At 41.7% G+C, this 18,994-nt stretch overlaps 1 protein-coding gene across 1 annotated transcript in view; it reads right to left on the bottom strand.

Moving 5' to 3' along the window:
* Positions 1-4,956: 4,956 nt before the first annotated feature.
* LOC135080259 (atrial natriuretic peptide receptor 1-like) overlaps positions 4,957-18,994 on the bottom strand; it is a 54,163-nt gene continuing 40,125 nt past the window's right edge. The window contains exons 13-25 of the mRNA XM_063974945.1: positions 17,469-17,645; positions 14,399-14,555; positions 12,374-12,532; positions 11,203-11,398; positions 10,802-10,836; positions 10,221-10,387; positions 10,115-10,145; positions 9,455-9,638; positions 8,782-8,928; positions 7,486-7,678; positions 6,535-6,687; positions 5,977-6,097; positions 4,957-5,417 (exon numbers count right to left, since the gene is read on the bottom strand). Coding sequence (XP_063831015.1) covers positions 5,146-5,417; positions 5,977-6,097; positions 6,535-6,687; positions 7,486-7,678; positions 8,782-8,928; positions 9,455-9,638; positions 10,115-10,145; positions 10,221-10,387; positions 10,802-10,836; positions 11,203-11,398; positions 12,374-12,532; positions 14,399-14,555; positions 17,469-17,645 — 1,992 coding nt within the window. The 3' untranslated portion in view covers positions 4,957-5,145. The remainder of the gene's footprint in view (positions 5,418-5,976; positions 6,098-6,534; positions 6,688-7,485; positions 7,679-8,781; positions 8,929-9,454; positions 9,639-10,114; positions 10,146-10,220; positions 10,388-10,801; positions 10,837-11,202; positions 11,399-12,373; positions 12,533-14,398; positions 14,556-17,468; positions 17,646-18,994) is intronic.

An 18,994-nucleotide genomic window follows, 5' to 3' on the forward strand; every position in this document is an offset into this window, starting at 1 on the left:
TATAATGTACAACATTCATATAAAAATAGATGCTTAATTATACATGATATTCAATATACTTATCACTATTCATAGTTAATAACATTTAAATGCTTATCTCGTTATAAAAGTATTAAATAAAGTAGCTTCATATTGATTTAACATTTTTGATATAATTCTTTTCGATTTTCTACTTTGGCACATTACCTTTTAAAATTACATAATATAGGTTTCTTACAGATAGAACGGAATTAAAATAGGCAAAACATCATCATAAAATTAAATCACAGCTTAGTATCATAATTTCAAATTAATCTAAATGCATGAAAACCCTACACTTCAATAGAAAAACTTTTATTTAAAACACTATAGCGTGTCTACGACACGAGACAATAATAAATCGTTCTGCCGAGAAGACTTAAAATTCACAAATTTCATGTTGGGCATTCACTCTACCATAGGTAAATAGGATTGTGACCATTAGAGGAATCCAGCCATACAAAAATTTACATTTTAATCGAAAATTTTCCTCAAGATTTTCAGTAATTAATTTAACAAACCACTCAAGTTTAACTTTCACTAAATATAATTTATTATGTTCCAAAATAACGCCCGCATTCACAAACGACACTTGCTTAAGTGAAGCAGCAAATCGAACGCACAGCGTTGAATAGAGCTTTGTAAAGGTTCAGCCAAACCAACGCGATCAGCCGGCGTGCAGCGATGGCTATCAATGTGTCACCCTGTGCGTCCATGCACACTGTGAGACCTCATAGTAATGTTTTTGAATACGGGCGTAAAGTACCTATGCCTAACACTGTTCTTTTGTTTTATTAGTCACAATATAGGCGCATGAGGGTCACATAAATATTGATTTATGCCAAAATTATAATTAAAGATTTAAAATAAGCAACAATATATCTATACGGTAGAATAACGTGTAATTTTCACTGTCCATAGCCTTTTCAAATACAGACTGTTCACGCTTGTGCAAGCCCGAGTTAATGCAAACGGCTTGGCGCCGAGATGTAAATCTTATGAGCCATTATGTCGTCCCATTAACTAGTTTCATTTAATTTATGCTAAATCCGCTTAGGGGGAACGACATTGAATGAGTTGTACTGTCACATTCAGTCTGGTATGCTTCGTATGCTTATAGGAAACAAAATGTGTAGGAATGTGTTACTGAATGGCATGAATAATAATGTTAATAAATAAATAAATAAATAATAATAAATAAATATCCTTAGACATTTTACACTGCGCTTCTAGTCCCAAACTAAGCAAAGCTTGTACTATGGGTACTAGACAACGGATATAAACATACTTAAATACTTTTTTTTTGTAAATACATACATAGAAAACACCCAGTCCAATACAAACAAATATGTTCATGCACACAAATGTTTGTACTGTGCGGGAATCGAACCCGCTACCTCCGGAATAGTAGTCCGTTTCGAACCACTACACCAAACGGCCGACTATGTTATACAAGAGCAGCTTCACGTTATCAATACTACCCAAAGGGCCCAAGAGCCATAATTTTCAAAATTCTCTTTTTATAAATGTTCATTCGAAATGTTGACGTTTCTTTTAGGTGGTTTTGTAGACCTTAAAAATAAGGAAGTCTTATTTAATTTATAGGTATCAGGCTACAAAATATACATTACAAAAGATTCCAGACTTTTTGGGTCATTTTGTAAGTGGCATTGTTCCAAAACAAGTAATTGAAAGAGCAAAGAAAATTTTTTCAACCAGATTGTCTACATGTGCTTTTTTAAAGTCACCCTTCTAGGTACTTGGTGCTAAATCAAATAATCACACCAAGCGTTTATCTAAAAACTAAACTCTCCTTTAGCGACTAGGCACTAACTAAGCCTGTAATACATCGCAGCCATCCTAAGTCGATCCCCGAGCTCTAGAACTAATGAGTGTACACTATCTCCAGCAATTGATCTATGACATAGTCCAACGTAATCCGTTGTATCGGCCTGTAGTCCCGAGGGCATCACTATCGAGGGTTGTTACCCAATGGGCACTAAGTTCCGATCTAGATACTTTTAGGTCAGCTGCCAAAGTCGGAATTTTATTACTAAAGGAATTTCGAGTTGTTAAAGGGGCTGGAACGATATATATTGTTGAGCAGGTTCTCAAAGCATTTCTTGAATATATAGATTCCATTTTGAGAAAAAAAACTGACTGAGGACGTTCTCTACGTTATACCTAGGTATATTTTGATTTCTGTAAGTTCAGTAATAAGCTCTATTCAGCGACTTTTCCTGTACTAATTTGTGCGATGGCTCCTGGATGGAGCATGTGACAATAAGAGAAACGGTGACATTAAAACCGTTATTTTACCTTCATTTTCATAACATGGAATAAAGCAAGGAACCTTCAACTAGGTATATATCAATTCATGATACACGTTTAACTTCAAAATAAGTATCTTCCATATACCTACGAGGGGCGGCTGAAAAGTTTTGAGCCTAAGTATCTTCAAGTGTTATTATTGACTCGCGCTAAATTTAATTAATTTGCCAATAACCTCCTTAGTATACCTACAAAGTTTCATTTCATTAGCGTCATCACGCTTTAAGTAATTAATCCGTAAACATCATCATGTCTCAGTCATCCGCGCAATGTACGAAATTGAAGTACATAGTTGTCATAAAATTCCTCAAAAAGAGGAACAAAACGCTGACGGTAACATTTGATGAGATGTTTACAGTTTATGGGGAGTCTGGGCCTTCATTTGCCATCATGAAAGATTGGATCCGATAGTTCAAGCATGGCAGGGAGACGCTAAAAGATGACTGCAAGTGAGGGGGGCCAGATTTCGCCATTAACGAATAAAATAATGAAAATTTAATGAATCTTGCTTTAGAGATCAGCAAATTAAGCTGTGACAGATAGCTAAAGCCATAGGCATTAGCAAGGACAGTATTGGCGATATTTTTCATACTAAGGACAATGGGCAAAATGGTACCCGGCTCCAATAGATATGTGTCTAGTATCGTTTGAAAGGTCTTACCAAGATGAACAACTTTTACTATGACCACCAGCCTCAGATCTGGTTGTGTACGAAGATATACATACTTTTTTGCAGAATGGTACCCGGCTCCAATAGTTATGTTGTAGTGTCATTTGAAAGGTCTTACCAAGACGAACAACATTGACTATGGCCACCAGCCTCAGATCTGGTTGCGTTCGAAGATAAAGATACTTTTTGTGTAACCTAAGTATCATACAGTATGAAGGGGGACGCGTTTGGGGCAGGGCACCGACGAGATGGTCGGATGCGGTGAGGAAGACGGTGGGCGGGAGTTTGCATCGTGCGGTTCACACAGCTTATGACCTCAGTCTGTGGAGGAACACTATCTGTGGTCGCGATCCTCATCAGTGAGGGACCGAGGAAGAAGAAGAAGAAGTATCATACGTGTCCATCGTATGGTACTTAGGTTATGCGAGGCAGGAAGGGTTTACTGCTCTAGCATCCTCCCTTAACTCTATAATTATTGATTGTGATATAAATATTTTTATTTTAAGAAGTACTACCCCCTTATTAATAAGAAGTTACACCTAGGAAGAACCTTGGATTAAAATGACATTTCCATACCAAATGACAATTTAAGCCAGAGTTCAACTAGGGTGTAACTTTTATTAATAAAGGGGTTAAAGTTTTATTATTTCTTAAGGGTTTTATTATGGGTTGCAAAAGCGAATAAACGCACAAGACCCAATAAGTCCACCCACAAGATGGACCGACGACCTCATAAAGGTAGCGGGAAGGTGCTGGATGCAGGCCGCCATCAACCGGTCATTGTGGAAATCATTGGGGGAGGCCTATGTTCAACTGGACGTCCTATGGCTAAAATGATCATGATGATGATGATGAAAGCGAATAAAGGGCTAATAGCTTAGGTAGTTCATCGTAGGTATAATCATTTCCTTTTCAATGCTTCTTTTAGTTATATTAATAGTTTGTAGTCATAATACATACTCGTATACATGGATGATTGTGTTATACTTTCATTATAATACTTAGTGGAATTACTGCTTTCAAAACGTGAATTAGAACTGGCCCCTTAGCAGACATTTTCCTACACCTAAAGGCCTTTTAAAATATATATTGGTTATGGCTATTGGAGCGGGTACCACTTTCCATACATTTGTGCCCATCATCCTTTGTACATGAAATAGGGGTGCGCGCGATGGGTGCCAAAAATGCTCACGCCGCTCGACAACCAGCGTCGAGTCGCAACTTCGCAGGAGTTTTAGGACATCATTGGCCATAATCCTAACAATTTTTCTTCTCACATTGTAACTATTGATAAGTAATAGATCCGGCAGTACGATGTAGAGAGAAAATAAGAGTCAATGCAATGGATTTAAAAGGGAAAACGCCGCCGCGGAAATTCAAAGTGGAGCGATCGACACCCAAGCTCATAGCCACTATTTTTGGGATTGTGGAGGAATTTTATTCATTGACTACATATTAAAAAAAACTACAATAAACGGAGATTATTATGCCGTACTGTTGATAAGAGTGCGTCAAGTGGTTGTTGAAATATTGAGAGGCATACTGGCGAAAGGAAATCTGTTATTGCAAGACAATTCGCCCGCGCACATCGCGCATGTTGCATGGCTTGCCCCGGGTAAAACTGGATTTCAAGAAATTAATCACCCACCACACAGTTTAGTCAGAATCCCTAGCTATTTTGTCTAATTCTCAAATTGGAAAAAAGACCTTCAGGAACGAAGATTTTTGAGTGACAAAGAAATGAAGGCGGCGTTAAAGGCTCATTTCGAAGGCAAAGATTGCGAATTTTTTTTCAGTGGGTTAAAAGCTCTTTTACACAAATGTAAGAAGTCCGTTGTAATAGAGGGAGATTAAATAGGAAAATATATTTTTTATACTTTTCTATCGGCATTTTTAATACCCTAGGCTCAAAACTTTTCAGCCGCCCCTCGTACCTAAGATTTTAAACTTTCGCGTTCCATTTCAACTAAAATACAAAGACACGGGTGTTAACGCGACGTTTATTAATGAGTTACATTATACACTCACGGCTTGACGTTATGCTGCACATGCAGAAGTGGTCGTAAGCAGACTGCAGGCTGCAGCAGTTAAGACCCGTGTCTTTCTATTGAAGTATCTTCCATAGCCTAAGCAGCTAACGTAGGAGGTTCCACCACTAAATACGGGACTTGCAGCGACATAGGTGGCTGAGGCAGCGATGGGAACAAGATGGGGTATTGTGGGGGAGGCTGGGGCCCTTGCGCCACCATCCTCGCTTCGGGCTCAGAGCAGTGTAGCAGCCAGTGGGTCAGCATTCGTCCGCGTCCTTTCAGTTCAACCTCCCCTCGGCGCTCGACGACGAATGTGCCCCACTGTTCGAGTAATGCTCGTGTGCTCTCACTTAGGTGGATACGGAGAGCTGGAAAGAATTAGATATTAGCAAAGACCATGCACCAATTACAAATAAAGCAGTAGACAATAATTACAGATTTCCATTCAATTGTAGCAGTTAGTAAAGATGGCGAAGACAGTCGCAATTTTGATACAAAATCAAATAACTTCATATTATGCAACATATTAAGCTTTATGTGTCCGCCTGGCGCCCGTACTATGAAATTACTTTGTACCGACGACAGCATAACAGAGATTTCTTTTACAAAACACCACCTATTACGAGTACATACATACATCTACAATAGGTACATATTAATAAGATTCCACACTGTCGTCTGTAAGACTAGACAAGGGGCACTTTTTGAACAAATCGAATTCGTTCACAGAGCGATAATTCCATACAAGAAAACGCCGGAGCTAAAGGCCTTTCGACGTTTACAACTGTTGTTTTGCCACTAGTCTAGGGGGGCTATTGTGCTGTAGAAACACACATCGTCGGCACATCACTATACTTTTTCGTTGCAAAATATGACCTACTACAACTACATAAGATGGCATTATGTTTAGCTTATATTAACACATACGTTGGCCAGCAGACTCCATGCGGCTGGCCGTGTTGACGGTGTCCCCGAACAGGCAATAGTGCGGCATCTTCACGCCCACCACGCCCGCGCATACCGGGCCTGAATGCACTCCCACGCGTACCTACACGACAGAAGAGAACAGAATAGAACTGTTCATATAACCCTACACACGATATAAAACTGTAGGACAATTAGGGCCCATGCTCATCGCGTGTTCTCTAGGCGCCGTCAATGCGCGTATCATGCAAATGGAACGCGCTGTGTTCGTGATGTTATCGCAATCAATGTAACTCTGCAGCAAAGTACGTAATCTAATTTAGCAGCGCTGCAAACGCGTGATCGTAAAATGTGCCTGAAAAAACGTGGTGTGCATAGGCCCCAAACTGTTACATAATCTCATCTACGAGCCACTGAACTAGGCTTAATCTTATGATCAGCTGTGACGTCGCATCACTGCCCACACAGAATTATTCTAGATAGAATAGTTTGCATAACTGAAAATAAGCTAACTAACACTTTATGGGGTAGATTAGGAATTGTGTCTTTTAATAACGTTACCTCCAGCCGATGCGTGGGGCGGTGCCTCACTACGAAGCTCCTGACGGCCTCCACGACCGCGAGCGCCATGAGGCAGATCTCCCGAGCGTGCATGTCTCCGTTGCGCTCCGGTAGACCTGACACCACCATGTACGCGTCGCCTATTGTCTCCACCTATGGTAATTAATAATAGTAATAATAGCTCGCATAAATATTTATAACTTTGTACATTTGAAAGCCTGTAAACCTTTGAAAAAGAGGCTGACAATAGTGACTGAGTTTCTTGCGCTGCTTCTTCTCAGCACTAGCCCATTTATTGTCCTGAAGCAGTGGTAGGGTTAATACTGGGACGTGTAAAAGTGCTTTTTTTAAGCCTATTTAATAAAAAAATAAATGAGTTTTAATTGTGTCTTTTGAAGGAGTCACGCTTGGATTAAAAGATGAAAGGCCGTTTTACTACACTCGCGAGCAAAAATATGGAATCACCCTATTTATTCCGAGCGATCATAAGAACGAAATGACTAATAGAAGATCAATAAAAATGGTACCATTTTAAAGGAGATATTATAAACTTAAAATTGATACCATAGATACATACAATACATAGTCATTCAGTTCTTAAGATCGTTTGGAACACAAAGGGGTGATTCCATACTTTTGCTCGTAAGTATAGATGATAAAGCATAGAAACTAAGTTGTCCAGATAAACTTCAACTTAATTGGCATAATATCTGAAACTTTATCAGGAATCAGAAACCAATGGATGTTAATTGTATGTCACAAGCCATATTAATTTTTAATTTCAAGACAGGTGGTAGGTACAGGTAGCTTTACCGATATGTGGTGCCAAAATGGTGGGGCATATTCAAAGTGCAACATGTAATTAGATACTGTATTTTTCTTCAATCATTATAATATGTGTACGGAAAAATTTACAACTTCACTAATAAAATACTCCAGTAAAATTCTCACCTTATAAACGTCATAGAACCCAATGATCCTGTCGAAGGTGCTGTACAAGTCGTTGAGCAAGTCCACCACCTGGATGGGGGTCGAAGCGGCGCACAGCTCAGTGAAGCCGACGATGTCGCTGAAGTACACCGTCACGCACTCGAAGCTCTCTGGTTGCACCATCTCGCCTGCCATCAGCTGCTGCGCTACTGGCCTGGTGGTAAGCGCATCGGATGGCAAAAACTTCTTTGTGGAGTCGACAGCACAATAGGCATTTTTATTGCAAAATAGTCTCTATTACAATTTGACGACTGCATTTCGTTTCAGCCAAAGACGTTCAATGCTGGACAAAGGCCTTGCCCAAGGATTTCCAGAACGACCGGTCCAGCGCTCTCCGCATCCAGGCTCTTCCCGAGACCTTTACTAGATCGTCGGTCCACCTAGTAGGAGGCTCTTCCAGCCCGTGTATCTTAGTAAGTATCTACACGATTTGATTTACCTACCTAGTTCGTGAACCAAAGTAACTATTTATTGATTTTAAAACTAATTATCTAAGCTGATTGGAAACTAACTCGATTGTCTGGGCCAAATTGAAGTGTATGGAATTATTCATTAATGGTCAACAACCCAATCTAATTTCAATTTATCACTCAGCCGAAACAATTCAATAATAAACGAGAACGATTTATAAAATAATTAGATGTTTACCTAAAATTAACCCATTGAAACGTCGACAAAAGGAAAATGCCAGTCTGCTGAAATTCAGTGGAAATAGCAGGCGTCATTAGAATGCGCGCTCAAACATTAAATCAGCTTTTTTGGAATTTTAACACGTACTCAGCGCAAATAATGGAAACCGAATTATTAATGTGAGTCCATGCATACAAAAGGGTACGCGAAGGTGATGCAAAAATATTTTTACACAGCGTGTTATTAAGTTATAGGTGATTATGTTAAGCAATTTGTTTTTTATACTATATTTGCTCCACGTATTCTATTTGGAAATGGCCTTTATTGCGAGAGAATTGGTATAACCACTATAAAAGAGACAGCATGTGACAGTTGATTAATTATGTTAACTAGCTGACCCGGCCAACTTCGTACCACCATATTTTTTTCTGTTGCACAAGCCGTTTTCTCAACTTTGAAACCCCTGGAAGACAAACATTTCTAAACCAAAATCAGCCAAAGCGGTTCAACCGTTCTCGAGTTTTAGCGAGACTAACAAACAGCAATTATTATTGATTTTTATAATATAGAAGATAGGTAAGTAAGTATCTGTAAATATAAGAAATCTCGGGTTCAAATATACAGTACCTTGGTAGCACTTGGTACAATAGTTCTTCGGAGCGCCTCTTCTCCAAAGAGAGCTGTTCTGTCTTCTCCTCCACCAGCGACTCGAGATTGTTGGCGTACTGTTCCATGCGACTCAGCAGATCGTCCATCAGGTTATCGCAGTATCCCCTAAGAAGTAAGATGATAGCAGACTTATCAACTCAGAAAGGGATCAATTCAACACCGTATCGCGTTTCGCGAGCTGGCGAAAGGAGGATTTAGGTGGAGGCGTTTACGTTATGGTGCGGAAAAAATAATAAATGTTTCGCGATTAACTGCTGCCTTACTTAGACCATAGTATAATAATATTACTATGTACAGTTTAGACTATGTACATTAGGCACTCATTAGTCTAGGCGCAGACCACCGATTTTTAGATGGCGGGTAGTTGGGTCGGACTGTTAATCAGTAGGTACGGAAATGTACATTACACCGTTTTGGTATCGGCTGATTCTGCATACAAATTAGAATCGGGCCCAACTATCGGCCAACTAAAAATCGGTGGTCTGCGTCTAAACTTAATCTAAGGCGCCTATTAGGTACAGTTACACGCCGGCTTTGGTGAATCTTCGTTTAGCACCACTTCTCAACCGAAAGACGTACACTGCTGAACAAAGGCCTCTCCCAAGGAGTCGTACATCAACTGGTCACTTACTTGATATAAGTAGCGTTGATGGTGTCAAACGAGGGTCTGTCATCGGGCGCCTCCGTCCAGCACCGGGCGGCCAGGTCCAGAAGCTCCGCCGCAGCTCCGCCGCCCGCGCCCGCGCCCGCCTCCCCCGCGCACACCACCGGCCTGAAGGGCGGCGACTCGCGCGCACACACGCGGGACACTATTTCTATGGAGATAGAGGGGAGTTTGCATTGACAGGGTAAATTTAGGGTATATCATCAGCATCTAGCGCCGCTTTTTAACGATGCCTCGCTCTCACACTACACCACTAGTCTGGAAAGCGGCGACTCGCGCGCACACACGTGTGACACTATTTCTAAAGGGATAGGGAAGAATTTGCTTGGATAGTGTAAATGAAGAGCCTGTCATCAGCATATAGCACAACTCTACAGCGGCTCGCTCTCACAATATACCACCAGTCTAAAAAGTGGCGATTCGCGGGCACATACGTGGGCGCGGGACACTATTTCTAGAGACATAGAGAGGAATTTCCTTTGACAGTGGGAACTGAGAACGAGTCTCAGTGCTGTATCTAGAGCGGTTCCAAAGGTGCAGATCGTGGAGCGCGCAGAAAAGACCAGACCAGAACCGCAGGAAGAGCGCAGTTGTAAAAGCTTGCACTGGGCGCAAAAGGCTAGTTACTTTCCGTGGATACCATTTCTAGAGTGATGGGCTGGAATGAACATCAATAGTGTCGAATACACGCGCGATACTATATCTGAAGATATAGCAAGAAATCGACATTGACATTCTCAAGCGGTCTGTCATCGGGCGCCTCCGTCCAGCACCGGGCGGCCAGGTCCAGAAGCTCCGCCGCCGCTCCGCCGCCCGCGCCCGCGCCCGCGCCCGCCTCCCCCGCGCACACCACCGGCCTGAAGGGCGGCGACTCCCGCGCACACACGCGGGACACTATTTCTAAGGAGATAGAGGGGAGTTTGCTTTGATAAGAAGTGGCGTGTCATCAGCACCCAGCACAAATCTATAACGGCATGTCACGGCGCCTGCCTCGCCCACGCACACCATTAGCCGGATGGTGACTGATGCGTACACACGTGGGACACTATTTCTAAGGAGATAGAAGGTAGTTTGCTTTGACAAGAACTGGCATGTCATCAGCATCTAGCAGCCGCTCTTTAGCAACGCCTCGCTCTGACACTACTTATACCACTAGTTTGAAAAGTGGCGATTCGCGCGCACACACGACCAGAAAAGCAGGAAGACCACAGTTGTAAAATCTTTCACTGGGCTAGTTACTTAGAAGCTAAAGCCCGGTCTGTGAGCACGTAGAATTTTGTCCAATGACCCCTAGCTACTATCGCGTTCGCACACTCACTGCGGGTGCCAGTCGCAGAGTCGCGACAGCACTATAATTACGCGCGAGTGATAAGGATGGGTAGCTTGGGGTCATTGGACAAAATTCTACGTGCTCACAGACCAGACTATAGTTACTAACAGGCCTCTCTCGTGCACACGTGGGACACTTTTTCTAAGGATATAGAGGTGAAATTTCTGTTGCAATGGAAGCTTAGAGCCTATCCCAGTGCTGTATCTAGAGCGGTTCCAAAGGTGCAGATCGTGGAGCGCGCAGAAAAGACCAGACCAGAAACAGAGGAAGAGCACAGTTGCAAAAGCTTGCAGTAGACGTAAAAGGCTAGTTACTTTCCGTGGATACTATTTCTAGAGTGATAGGCTGGAATCCACATCAATAGTGTCGAATACACGCGCGACACTATTTCTGAAGATAAAGCAAGAAATCGACATTGACATTCTCAAGCGGTCTGTCATCGGGCGCCTCCGTCCAGCACCGGGCGGCCAGGTCCAGAAGTTCCGCCGCAGCTCCGCCGCCCGCGCCCGCGCCCGCCTCCCCCGCGCACACCGCCGGCCTGAAGGGCGGCGACTCGCGCGCACACACGCGGGACACTATTTCTAAGGAGATAGAGGGGAATTTGCTTTGACAAGAACTGGCATGACTTTGGTCATCAGCACCCAGCATAAATCTATAGCGGCATTTATCTCCGCGCCTGCCTCGCCCACGCACACATGAACCGGAAGGATAGTGACTGATGCGTACACACGCGGGACACTATTTCTAAGGAGATAGAGGGGAGTTTGCTTTGACGGAAACTGGCATGTCATCAGCATCTAGCACCGCTTTTTAGCGGCAACTCGCTCTCTTACTGCACCTCTAGTCTGAAAATTGGCGATTCGCGCGCACACACGCGGGACACTATTTCTAAGGAGATAGAGGGGAGTTTGCTTTGACAGGGTAAATTGAGAGCCCGACATCAGGATCTAGCACAACTCTGTAGCAGCGCCTGGCCAACACACTACACCACTAGTCTAAAGGGCGGCGACTTACGCGAGAACACGCGGGACACTATTTGTAAAGAAATAAGAAGGAATTTGCTTTGACACAGTTTGAACTGAGGGCCTGTCATAACTCAATAGCAGCGCCTCGCTCTCACATATACTAGTCTGAAGGGCGGTGACTCGCGTGAACACAGTCTATGGAGAAAGAGGGGAATTTGCTTTGGTGGTAAAAAAATACGGATGTGATGCTAACTCAACACAAATGTATAGCGACATGTATGAATGACATGAATGGTGGCGAGGACTCGCGTGCACATTTTAGTGGTTCTATTCCTAAAGCTAGGAAGGAAGAAACAGTGTATTTGTGGAAGATAGAGATCGAACGGTTAAAAGCTTCATGTTAAAAATTCTTTAACCACTGCTTGATGAACGGCTACGGAATGCTAATAGATAGATAATTAAAATTTTAATAAGGCAATGAAAACATTTAAAACTCATTATAAAGATCAAAACACAAGCAAGCTCCAACTAGAATAGAATTGAAATATTGTGAAAGTACAAAGTCAAAGTTCTTAATTGCCTTCTTCTTACCTTTGTTCGACAAAGAGGGCGTATAATGATGAAAAGGTCCGGCTCTCAGTACGATCTCCTCTAGGATTATGCCGAAGCTGTACACGTCTCCCTTGAGCGACGCCGCCGCCCCCGGGTACACGCTGCTTGTGAGAAGCTCGGGAGCTGTCCATAGTAGCTCTAGGAAGCAATTGGAGTGAAAGGTGTTCTTAGCAAAAATATGTAGATCGTTTCATCCACGAAGACGTGGTCCAGGGAAGCGCGGGGTGCGGGGAGTTTGATCCGAGCAATCCGAGCGTCAATATTGTAGTGTGCGTGTGCACTCATGGATGATTTAGCGTGTACCGATAACACTCAAACATTAGCGGAAGAATGGTGGGGCGCGTCTTCGTGGATGAAACGATCTTACATCTAATTGTTATTGTAATTCTTACTTCTTATTACAAAACGAACAGGAAAAAGTTGCCCGAAAAAAAAGTTTATAACGCCGGAGCTCTCCAAATCTTTCTATACATGCTAACAATCTACTTCGAGGATAATAGCTTTAAAAATAATTCTAAAAGTGTGCTATCATTTCTGAAAGTTATAAATTGGCATAACGACACAGTGGATTTCGAACAGCCCTAATCAAATGGCAATTTATTATCAAAAGGAATTAATAATACAGCCTTATCAAATAACGATTATTATCAAAAGGAATTAACATAGGCGCGTAATCATTAATACGCTTTTAGTCTATTCTGACAGGTAACTCAGACACGAATACCGAGAGTACCTTTAGCAGATTTAATTACTACACATTATCCGTTTACCTCGAATACTCATCTACGACATCAAGCGTTTACTTCCATAGACCGAATTCATTAGATATAATAAGAGCCAAAGCACACGATTCGTTGCGGCGGCGGTGTGACGACACATCGGTGCGACGACACAGCGGTGTCGCTGCGTTGTCACATTTAGGCTGAGTTTTACCACCTAACTTGAACGGTAACTATAACGGTTACTGGTATTTTTTGTATGGAGTTTGACAGATTTTTGACGTTTGTTAAAGTTAAAGTAAGATGGAGCAAAGTTAGTTATCTTTGCAGAGAAATCGAAAAGCCTCTTGATTGGGCCATTTGTCTTATCTTCCTACTCTAACCACCCCAAATTCCCCCTGAAAGTAAGAAGCCTATCTAGGTCGCTACAGGCCTCATATCTGTGGAGGGAAGTCGAACCTCAACTTCGAACTCCTCCTATGTTCTTCTGATTAATTTCGTTGCGAGTCCAATGACAGTTTCACTTTCCCCCGGGACAAACTTGACCTTCATTGGTTGAGTTTTTATGGCGGTCAAGATCCTGGCTAAACAGGAGTTGCAGCGGTGAGAACGATAGGTGGGAATAGTCCGGTAGGCCTCCTATGGCGGGCACACGAGCGGTGCGGCGCCGCGTCGCGCGATATGGCTAAATCACAGTATATACAGGGTGGAAACGTTAAGTGATCTCACTCGATTATTTCTAAACTATACACGATATCGAAAAACTGATTACTGATTTTGAAAGTGCTTCACAAGCTCTTTCAAACGGTACCTATAATAGGTTACAGAATAAACTGGATCTATCCGAAAATTCAATGTTTCCAGCTTCCATACATTTAGTACAGTCACAGTCATGGCACTCAAGTCTTGATTATAGCAAATAAAGCCTAAAACAAATGTTGTCCGAGAATCATTTTAAATAAGAATACAATTTACGAGTTCATTTTAAGTGTTTATTATTTAATAAAAAAAAATACTTCTGATATTGTTTGGCTGGCATACATTTAGTATGGAGGCTGAAAACATTTAATTTTCGGATAGATCCAGTTAATTCTGTAGCCTATTATTGGTACCGTTAGATAGACCTTGTAAAGCACTTTCAGGATCAGTAACTAGTTTTTCGATAACTTGTATAGTTTAGAAATAATCGAATGAGATCACTTATCGTTTCTACCCTGTATGAGCTAAATCTACGCGAAATCTTTGCGATGCGGCGCCGCATTGCATCGTGTGCTTTGGCTCTTACTGTAGTAGTACGTGTCGTCTTTAATCAAGTCGGTGGGAGTGCACAGCGTGGTGAGCCCGTAGTCCGAGATCTTGAGCACGAAGCGTCCATCGATGAGGCAGTTGGAGGAACGCAGCTTTCCATGGGCGCCGAGCCCGCCGTGGAGGTAGCACATTCCCTAAGAAACATTATACAATAGTAATTCAAAATAGCCATTTAGTACAACGATAAAAAATACTCCAATTTATGCATGCGTGTTTAAATTTACATAAAAAAGTAGGATGTTCGTTCGTGTCAGCCAAATGACGTCTACTGCTGGAAAAAGGCCTCCCGCAAGGATTTCCACAAGGACCGGTATGTCAATGAAACGATATGCATTGCAATTCTCTCAATTACACAAAGACTCTACCTACTATTCTAAATAGCATTTCATTTCATTCTCACTACGTGAACTGTATTTAACTTTTTAAGAACAAAGAACTTGATTAAAGAACGTTAATGAAAGTAAGAATTAAAACAGCACAGAACTCAGTGGTACAAACTTAGAAACAAACAACATACCTACGCTTGAGGCTCTATAACATAACATAACATAATATCACGAACTTAGACCAGAGTTAAATATTTCTCGGTATAACGACATAACAATAACATTACAGCCTTCCTAAGCATACCGTTTCTGTGAATTCTGTGAAAATATGGTCACAATCACAACCAATAAAGGTGTAAAGGCGGTCGCCCGTCCCAGTCAAATGCTTGTTCTTTTGCCTTCCAGCACTAAAAACCAGATTCTAAATATGATGTACCAAGTTAATTTATTTAACGTATGCCTACCTAATGTCAGTCTACTAGTCTAGCTTAATTTCGTTCTATTATCGCCCGTAATCAACTGAGGCGAGAACTGCGTACCGTTTCAATTCCAAACTAATGACACCTCGCACCCACGCGTCATGGAATCAGTTCAACATTCCTATGGTTTATGGAGCAATTAAGCAAAAGCGATTTGGTGAGATATGTGATTTGTGGAGTCAACTTAATGTGGAGCGAAGATATTTGAGTAGACAGCTTCAGATATAATAAACTATGAATTGATGCGGTCAGTCCAACGAAGTTAATCCAGATAATTCAATTTCAGATTCTTATTGGTATGATAGTTTCATATTATGGTGATTTAAAGTAATTCTACGTTGAGATAATTGAGAATGTTACTAGGTATGTAAAATCACTTGAAACCTATGTTACAGTTAAGCTTTTACATTTACAAATACATTAGTTTTTATTTCATTCAAAAATACCCAGTAGTTATGATTTTATAAGCATTCAAAGTTCGCTTAAATATTGAGTCCCGCCGACGGTCACGTGACCCCGTGTGACGTACATTCACAGCGTCCGCTCACTAGAAAACGGATATAAACATACTTAAATAATTTCTTTTTTGTAAATACAAACTTATTATACATATTAACACCCAGACCCATCACAGAAATTAAAATTGAACCAAACCCAAACTTGATGCGATTGTGTCGTTTTATTGCGAATTACCTTCCAGCTCCATCATTAGACCCCGATTACTATATAGAATTAAAATACTCATCAATACAAAACGAACGAGCCCAAACTCGATGCATTTAAGTCATTTTGTTATAGAGTTCCTATGGCCATCTTCCAGCTCCATCATCAGATCAGCTCCATGTCATCATAATATTGCATGGTCATGCAAATCACATGTGTTTGCGAAATTTCAGCTTAATCGATTGCCTGGAAGTGGGTCTTAATTCAGCTTGCAAGATTCCACCCATACAAATATGAGCCAGTCACTGTAATATGACGTCACGCGCATAAAATGGCGGGCCGGCCGCCGCCCGCACTTTTAAAATTCAATATCTTGGAAACTAATTGACGTATCAATATAATTCTTTCACGTGTATTTTTTATTTTTAACAGAGAATACAGAAAGCTAAAAAACAAAATTAGTGAACATTCTTCATTCTAACCCTTAAATCAAGTAAGAGTCACATTCGAGATGCTTGAATTGGATTTTGAACTTTCCTTGTATTCTAAACTGTAACAAATATTTTTACGGGATACTTTTCTCTCAACCTCAAGATATACTTAAGTTAACATCGCACTGACCTGCACAATGTCATGCACCAGCGACGTCCTGAAGTTCCAGTCGAGCTGCAACTCCTCATTGGCCAGGACGTCCTTCAGCGAGCCCTTGGGACAGTACTGAGCACGAACACCAGGCAGTCGACCCACGCGCCGATCCTTGCGGGCCTTACGTTCTTCATCATCAGCTCATTTAGTTTCCACTACAGCACCCACTGACCTGCACAATGTCATGCACCAGTGACGTCCTGAAGTTCCAGTCGAGCTGCAGCTCCTCGTTGGCCAGGACATCCTTCAGCAAGCCCTTGGGGCAGTACTCAGCACGAACGCCAGGTAGTCGACCCACGCGCCGATCCTTGCGGGCCTTGCGTTCGTCATCATCAGGTTCTTTAGCTTCCACTACAGGACCCACGAGTGTGGGTTGTGGAACCCTGAGTCCACTATGGTTCAGTGTACTCGCGACGCCTCTAACCGTCAGATGTGAAGCACATCGTCAGGAAAGCTAACCTCAGAGATGACATCGAACATCCCACCGTGTACCTCGTCAGCACAACCACGATCACTCTGACAAGAGTGCCCGACTATGAAGAAAGAGACAGCACCCACTGACCTGCACAATGTCATGCACCAGCGATGTCCTGAAGTTCCAGTCGAGCCAGGACGTCCTTCAGCGAGCCCTTGGGGCAGTACTCCGTCAGCACGAACACCAGCGGGCAGTCAACGTACGCGCCGATCCTTGCGGGCCTTGCGTTCGTCATCATCAGGTTCTTTAGCTTCCACTACAGGACCCTCAAGTCTACAACCCTGAGTCCACCATGGTTCAGTGTACTCGCAACGACTCTAACCGTCAGAAATGGAAGCACATCGCCAGGAGAGTTAGTCTCGGAGATGACATCGAACACCCCACCGTGTACCTCGTCAGCGTAACCACGATCACTCTGACAAGAGTGCCCGACTAAGAAGAAAGAAAGGACCCACTGACCTGCACAATGTCATGCACCAGCGACGTCCTGAAGTTCCAGTCGAGCTGCAGCTCCTCATTGGCCAGGACGTCCTTCAGCGAGCCCTTAGGACAGTATTCCGTCAGCACGAACACCAGCGGGCAGTCGACGCACGCGCCGATGAAACGCACGGTGTTCTCGTGCGATACGTTGCGGGCCTTGCGTTCAAACCATCATTAGTTCATTTATGCCCGTTTTCACCATTAATCCCTAATTTTTAACTTACCCCTAATGAAAACAAAATGCCTGTTAGGTGTTGCCATAAGGGTCACTTAAAAATTAGGTATTGATGGTGAAAACGGGCGTTAGTTTCCAGTACAGGACAGCCCTCTCAAAACCACAGGTAAATGGAAGATTTGATCTAATTATATTGGGCATAAAAAAACCTACTTACTTTGTATCATACTGTACAGATTAAGAGGAATTATGAAGTGTCCCAGTATGGACACCCCTGGCAGACTTAGTAGGTTACTATAGTTTTGAAGATATTGAAGGTCAAAGTACAAAAAAGGTATCCGGTTTTTGTGCATTTCTCACACGTACTTAAACAAGTTTACGACTTTGAATGAAGTACTTTTTACCCTCTAAATAAAAGTCAATGCTCTGTCTTCTAGAGTACGTATTTTTATACCTTTTACCTCTACCATTTCAATGTAAAGGTCGATTCTAAGGACATATAAAATATATTTCCCGGTCGCTATATTATTTATGTGCGGAAAATATAAACCTTATGACCAGGACTACGCAATTAATAATAATGAATACGTCCTTCATTAATACCTACCTACGTATTTCTTTCGGGCTGTTTTCAAACAATGTAAACTTCTTACGGGACAAAATCATTTAACATTATGACCCTCCAAACACAGGCATTTTTTGCTCAAATTGAGAGTTCCAATCTACTTAATTGACTAAGAAAAACTTTAGGTAAGGTATTATTATAATATTATACAGTCTACCATTTTAACTATACCTACGTAACGTTTTTACTTTGATGGCCCAACTGCTTCGAATACCAAATATTGTAGTTATACAACATACAACAAGTTATAACAACTGCATAGACAGTTTACATTTTCCTCGTCAGTTCATAAAATTCCTTTTTTATGGTACTGTATGATTTTTTAGAAGTTTCCTTACCTTACAAGAACAGTTAACGCGTTAACAGTATACGAGTAGTAAGTACATTCACTTAAATAGGTCACATAAATAGCAATTTTATTGTTTTGCTAATGTGCCTCGTACATACAAATGATATGCATTGCAAGTCTCTCAATTACACAAAGACTCTACCTACGTACCTACTATTCTAAATAGCAAATGTTGGGAAAGTAAATGGTTAAATTACCGTTACGTGTTTGTTTTTCATTATGTGATATGTAGGATTGTAGGTCAACAGTCAATATCGAGTTAATTATCATCCTTCCGTAAAGTTGATTGTCATTACAAATGAAAAATCCATAATTATAACATAGGTAGCACAGAGTCAGCACAAATTAAAAATAAT

Source organism: Ostrinia nubilalis, chromosome 17 (genome assembly GCF_963855985.1).
Source record: "Ostrinia nubilalis chromosome 17, ilOstNubi1.1, whole genome shotgun sequence".
Lineage (NCBI taxonomy): Eukaryota > Metazoa > Arthropoda > Insecta > Lepidoptera > Crambidae > Ostrinia > Ostrinia nubilalis.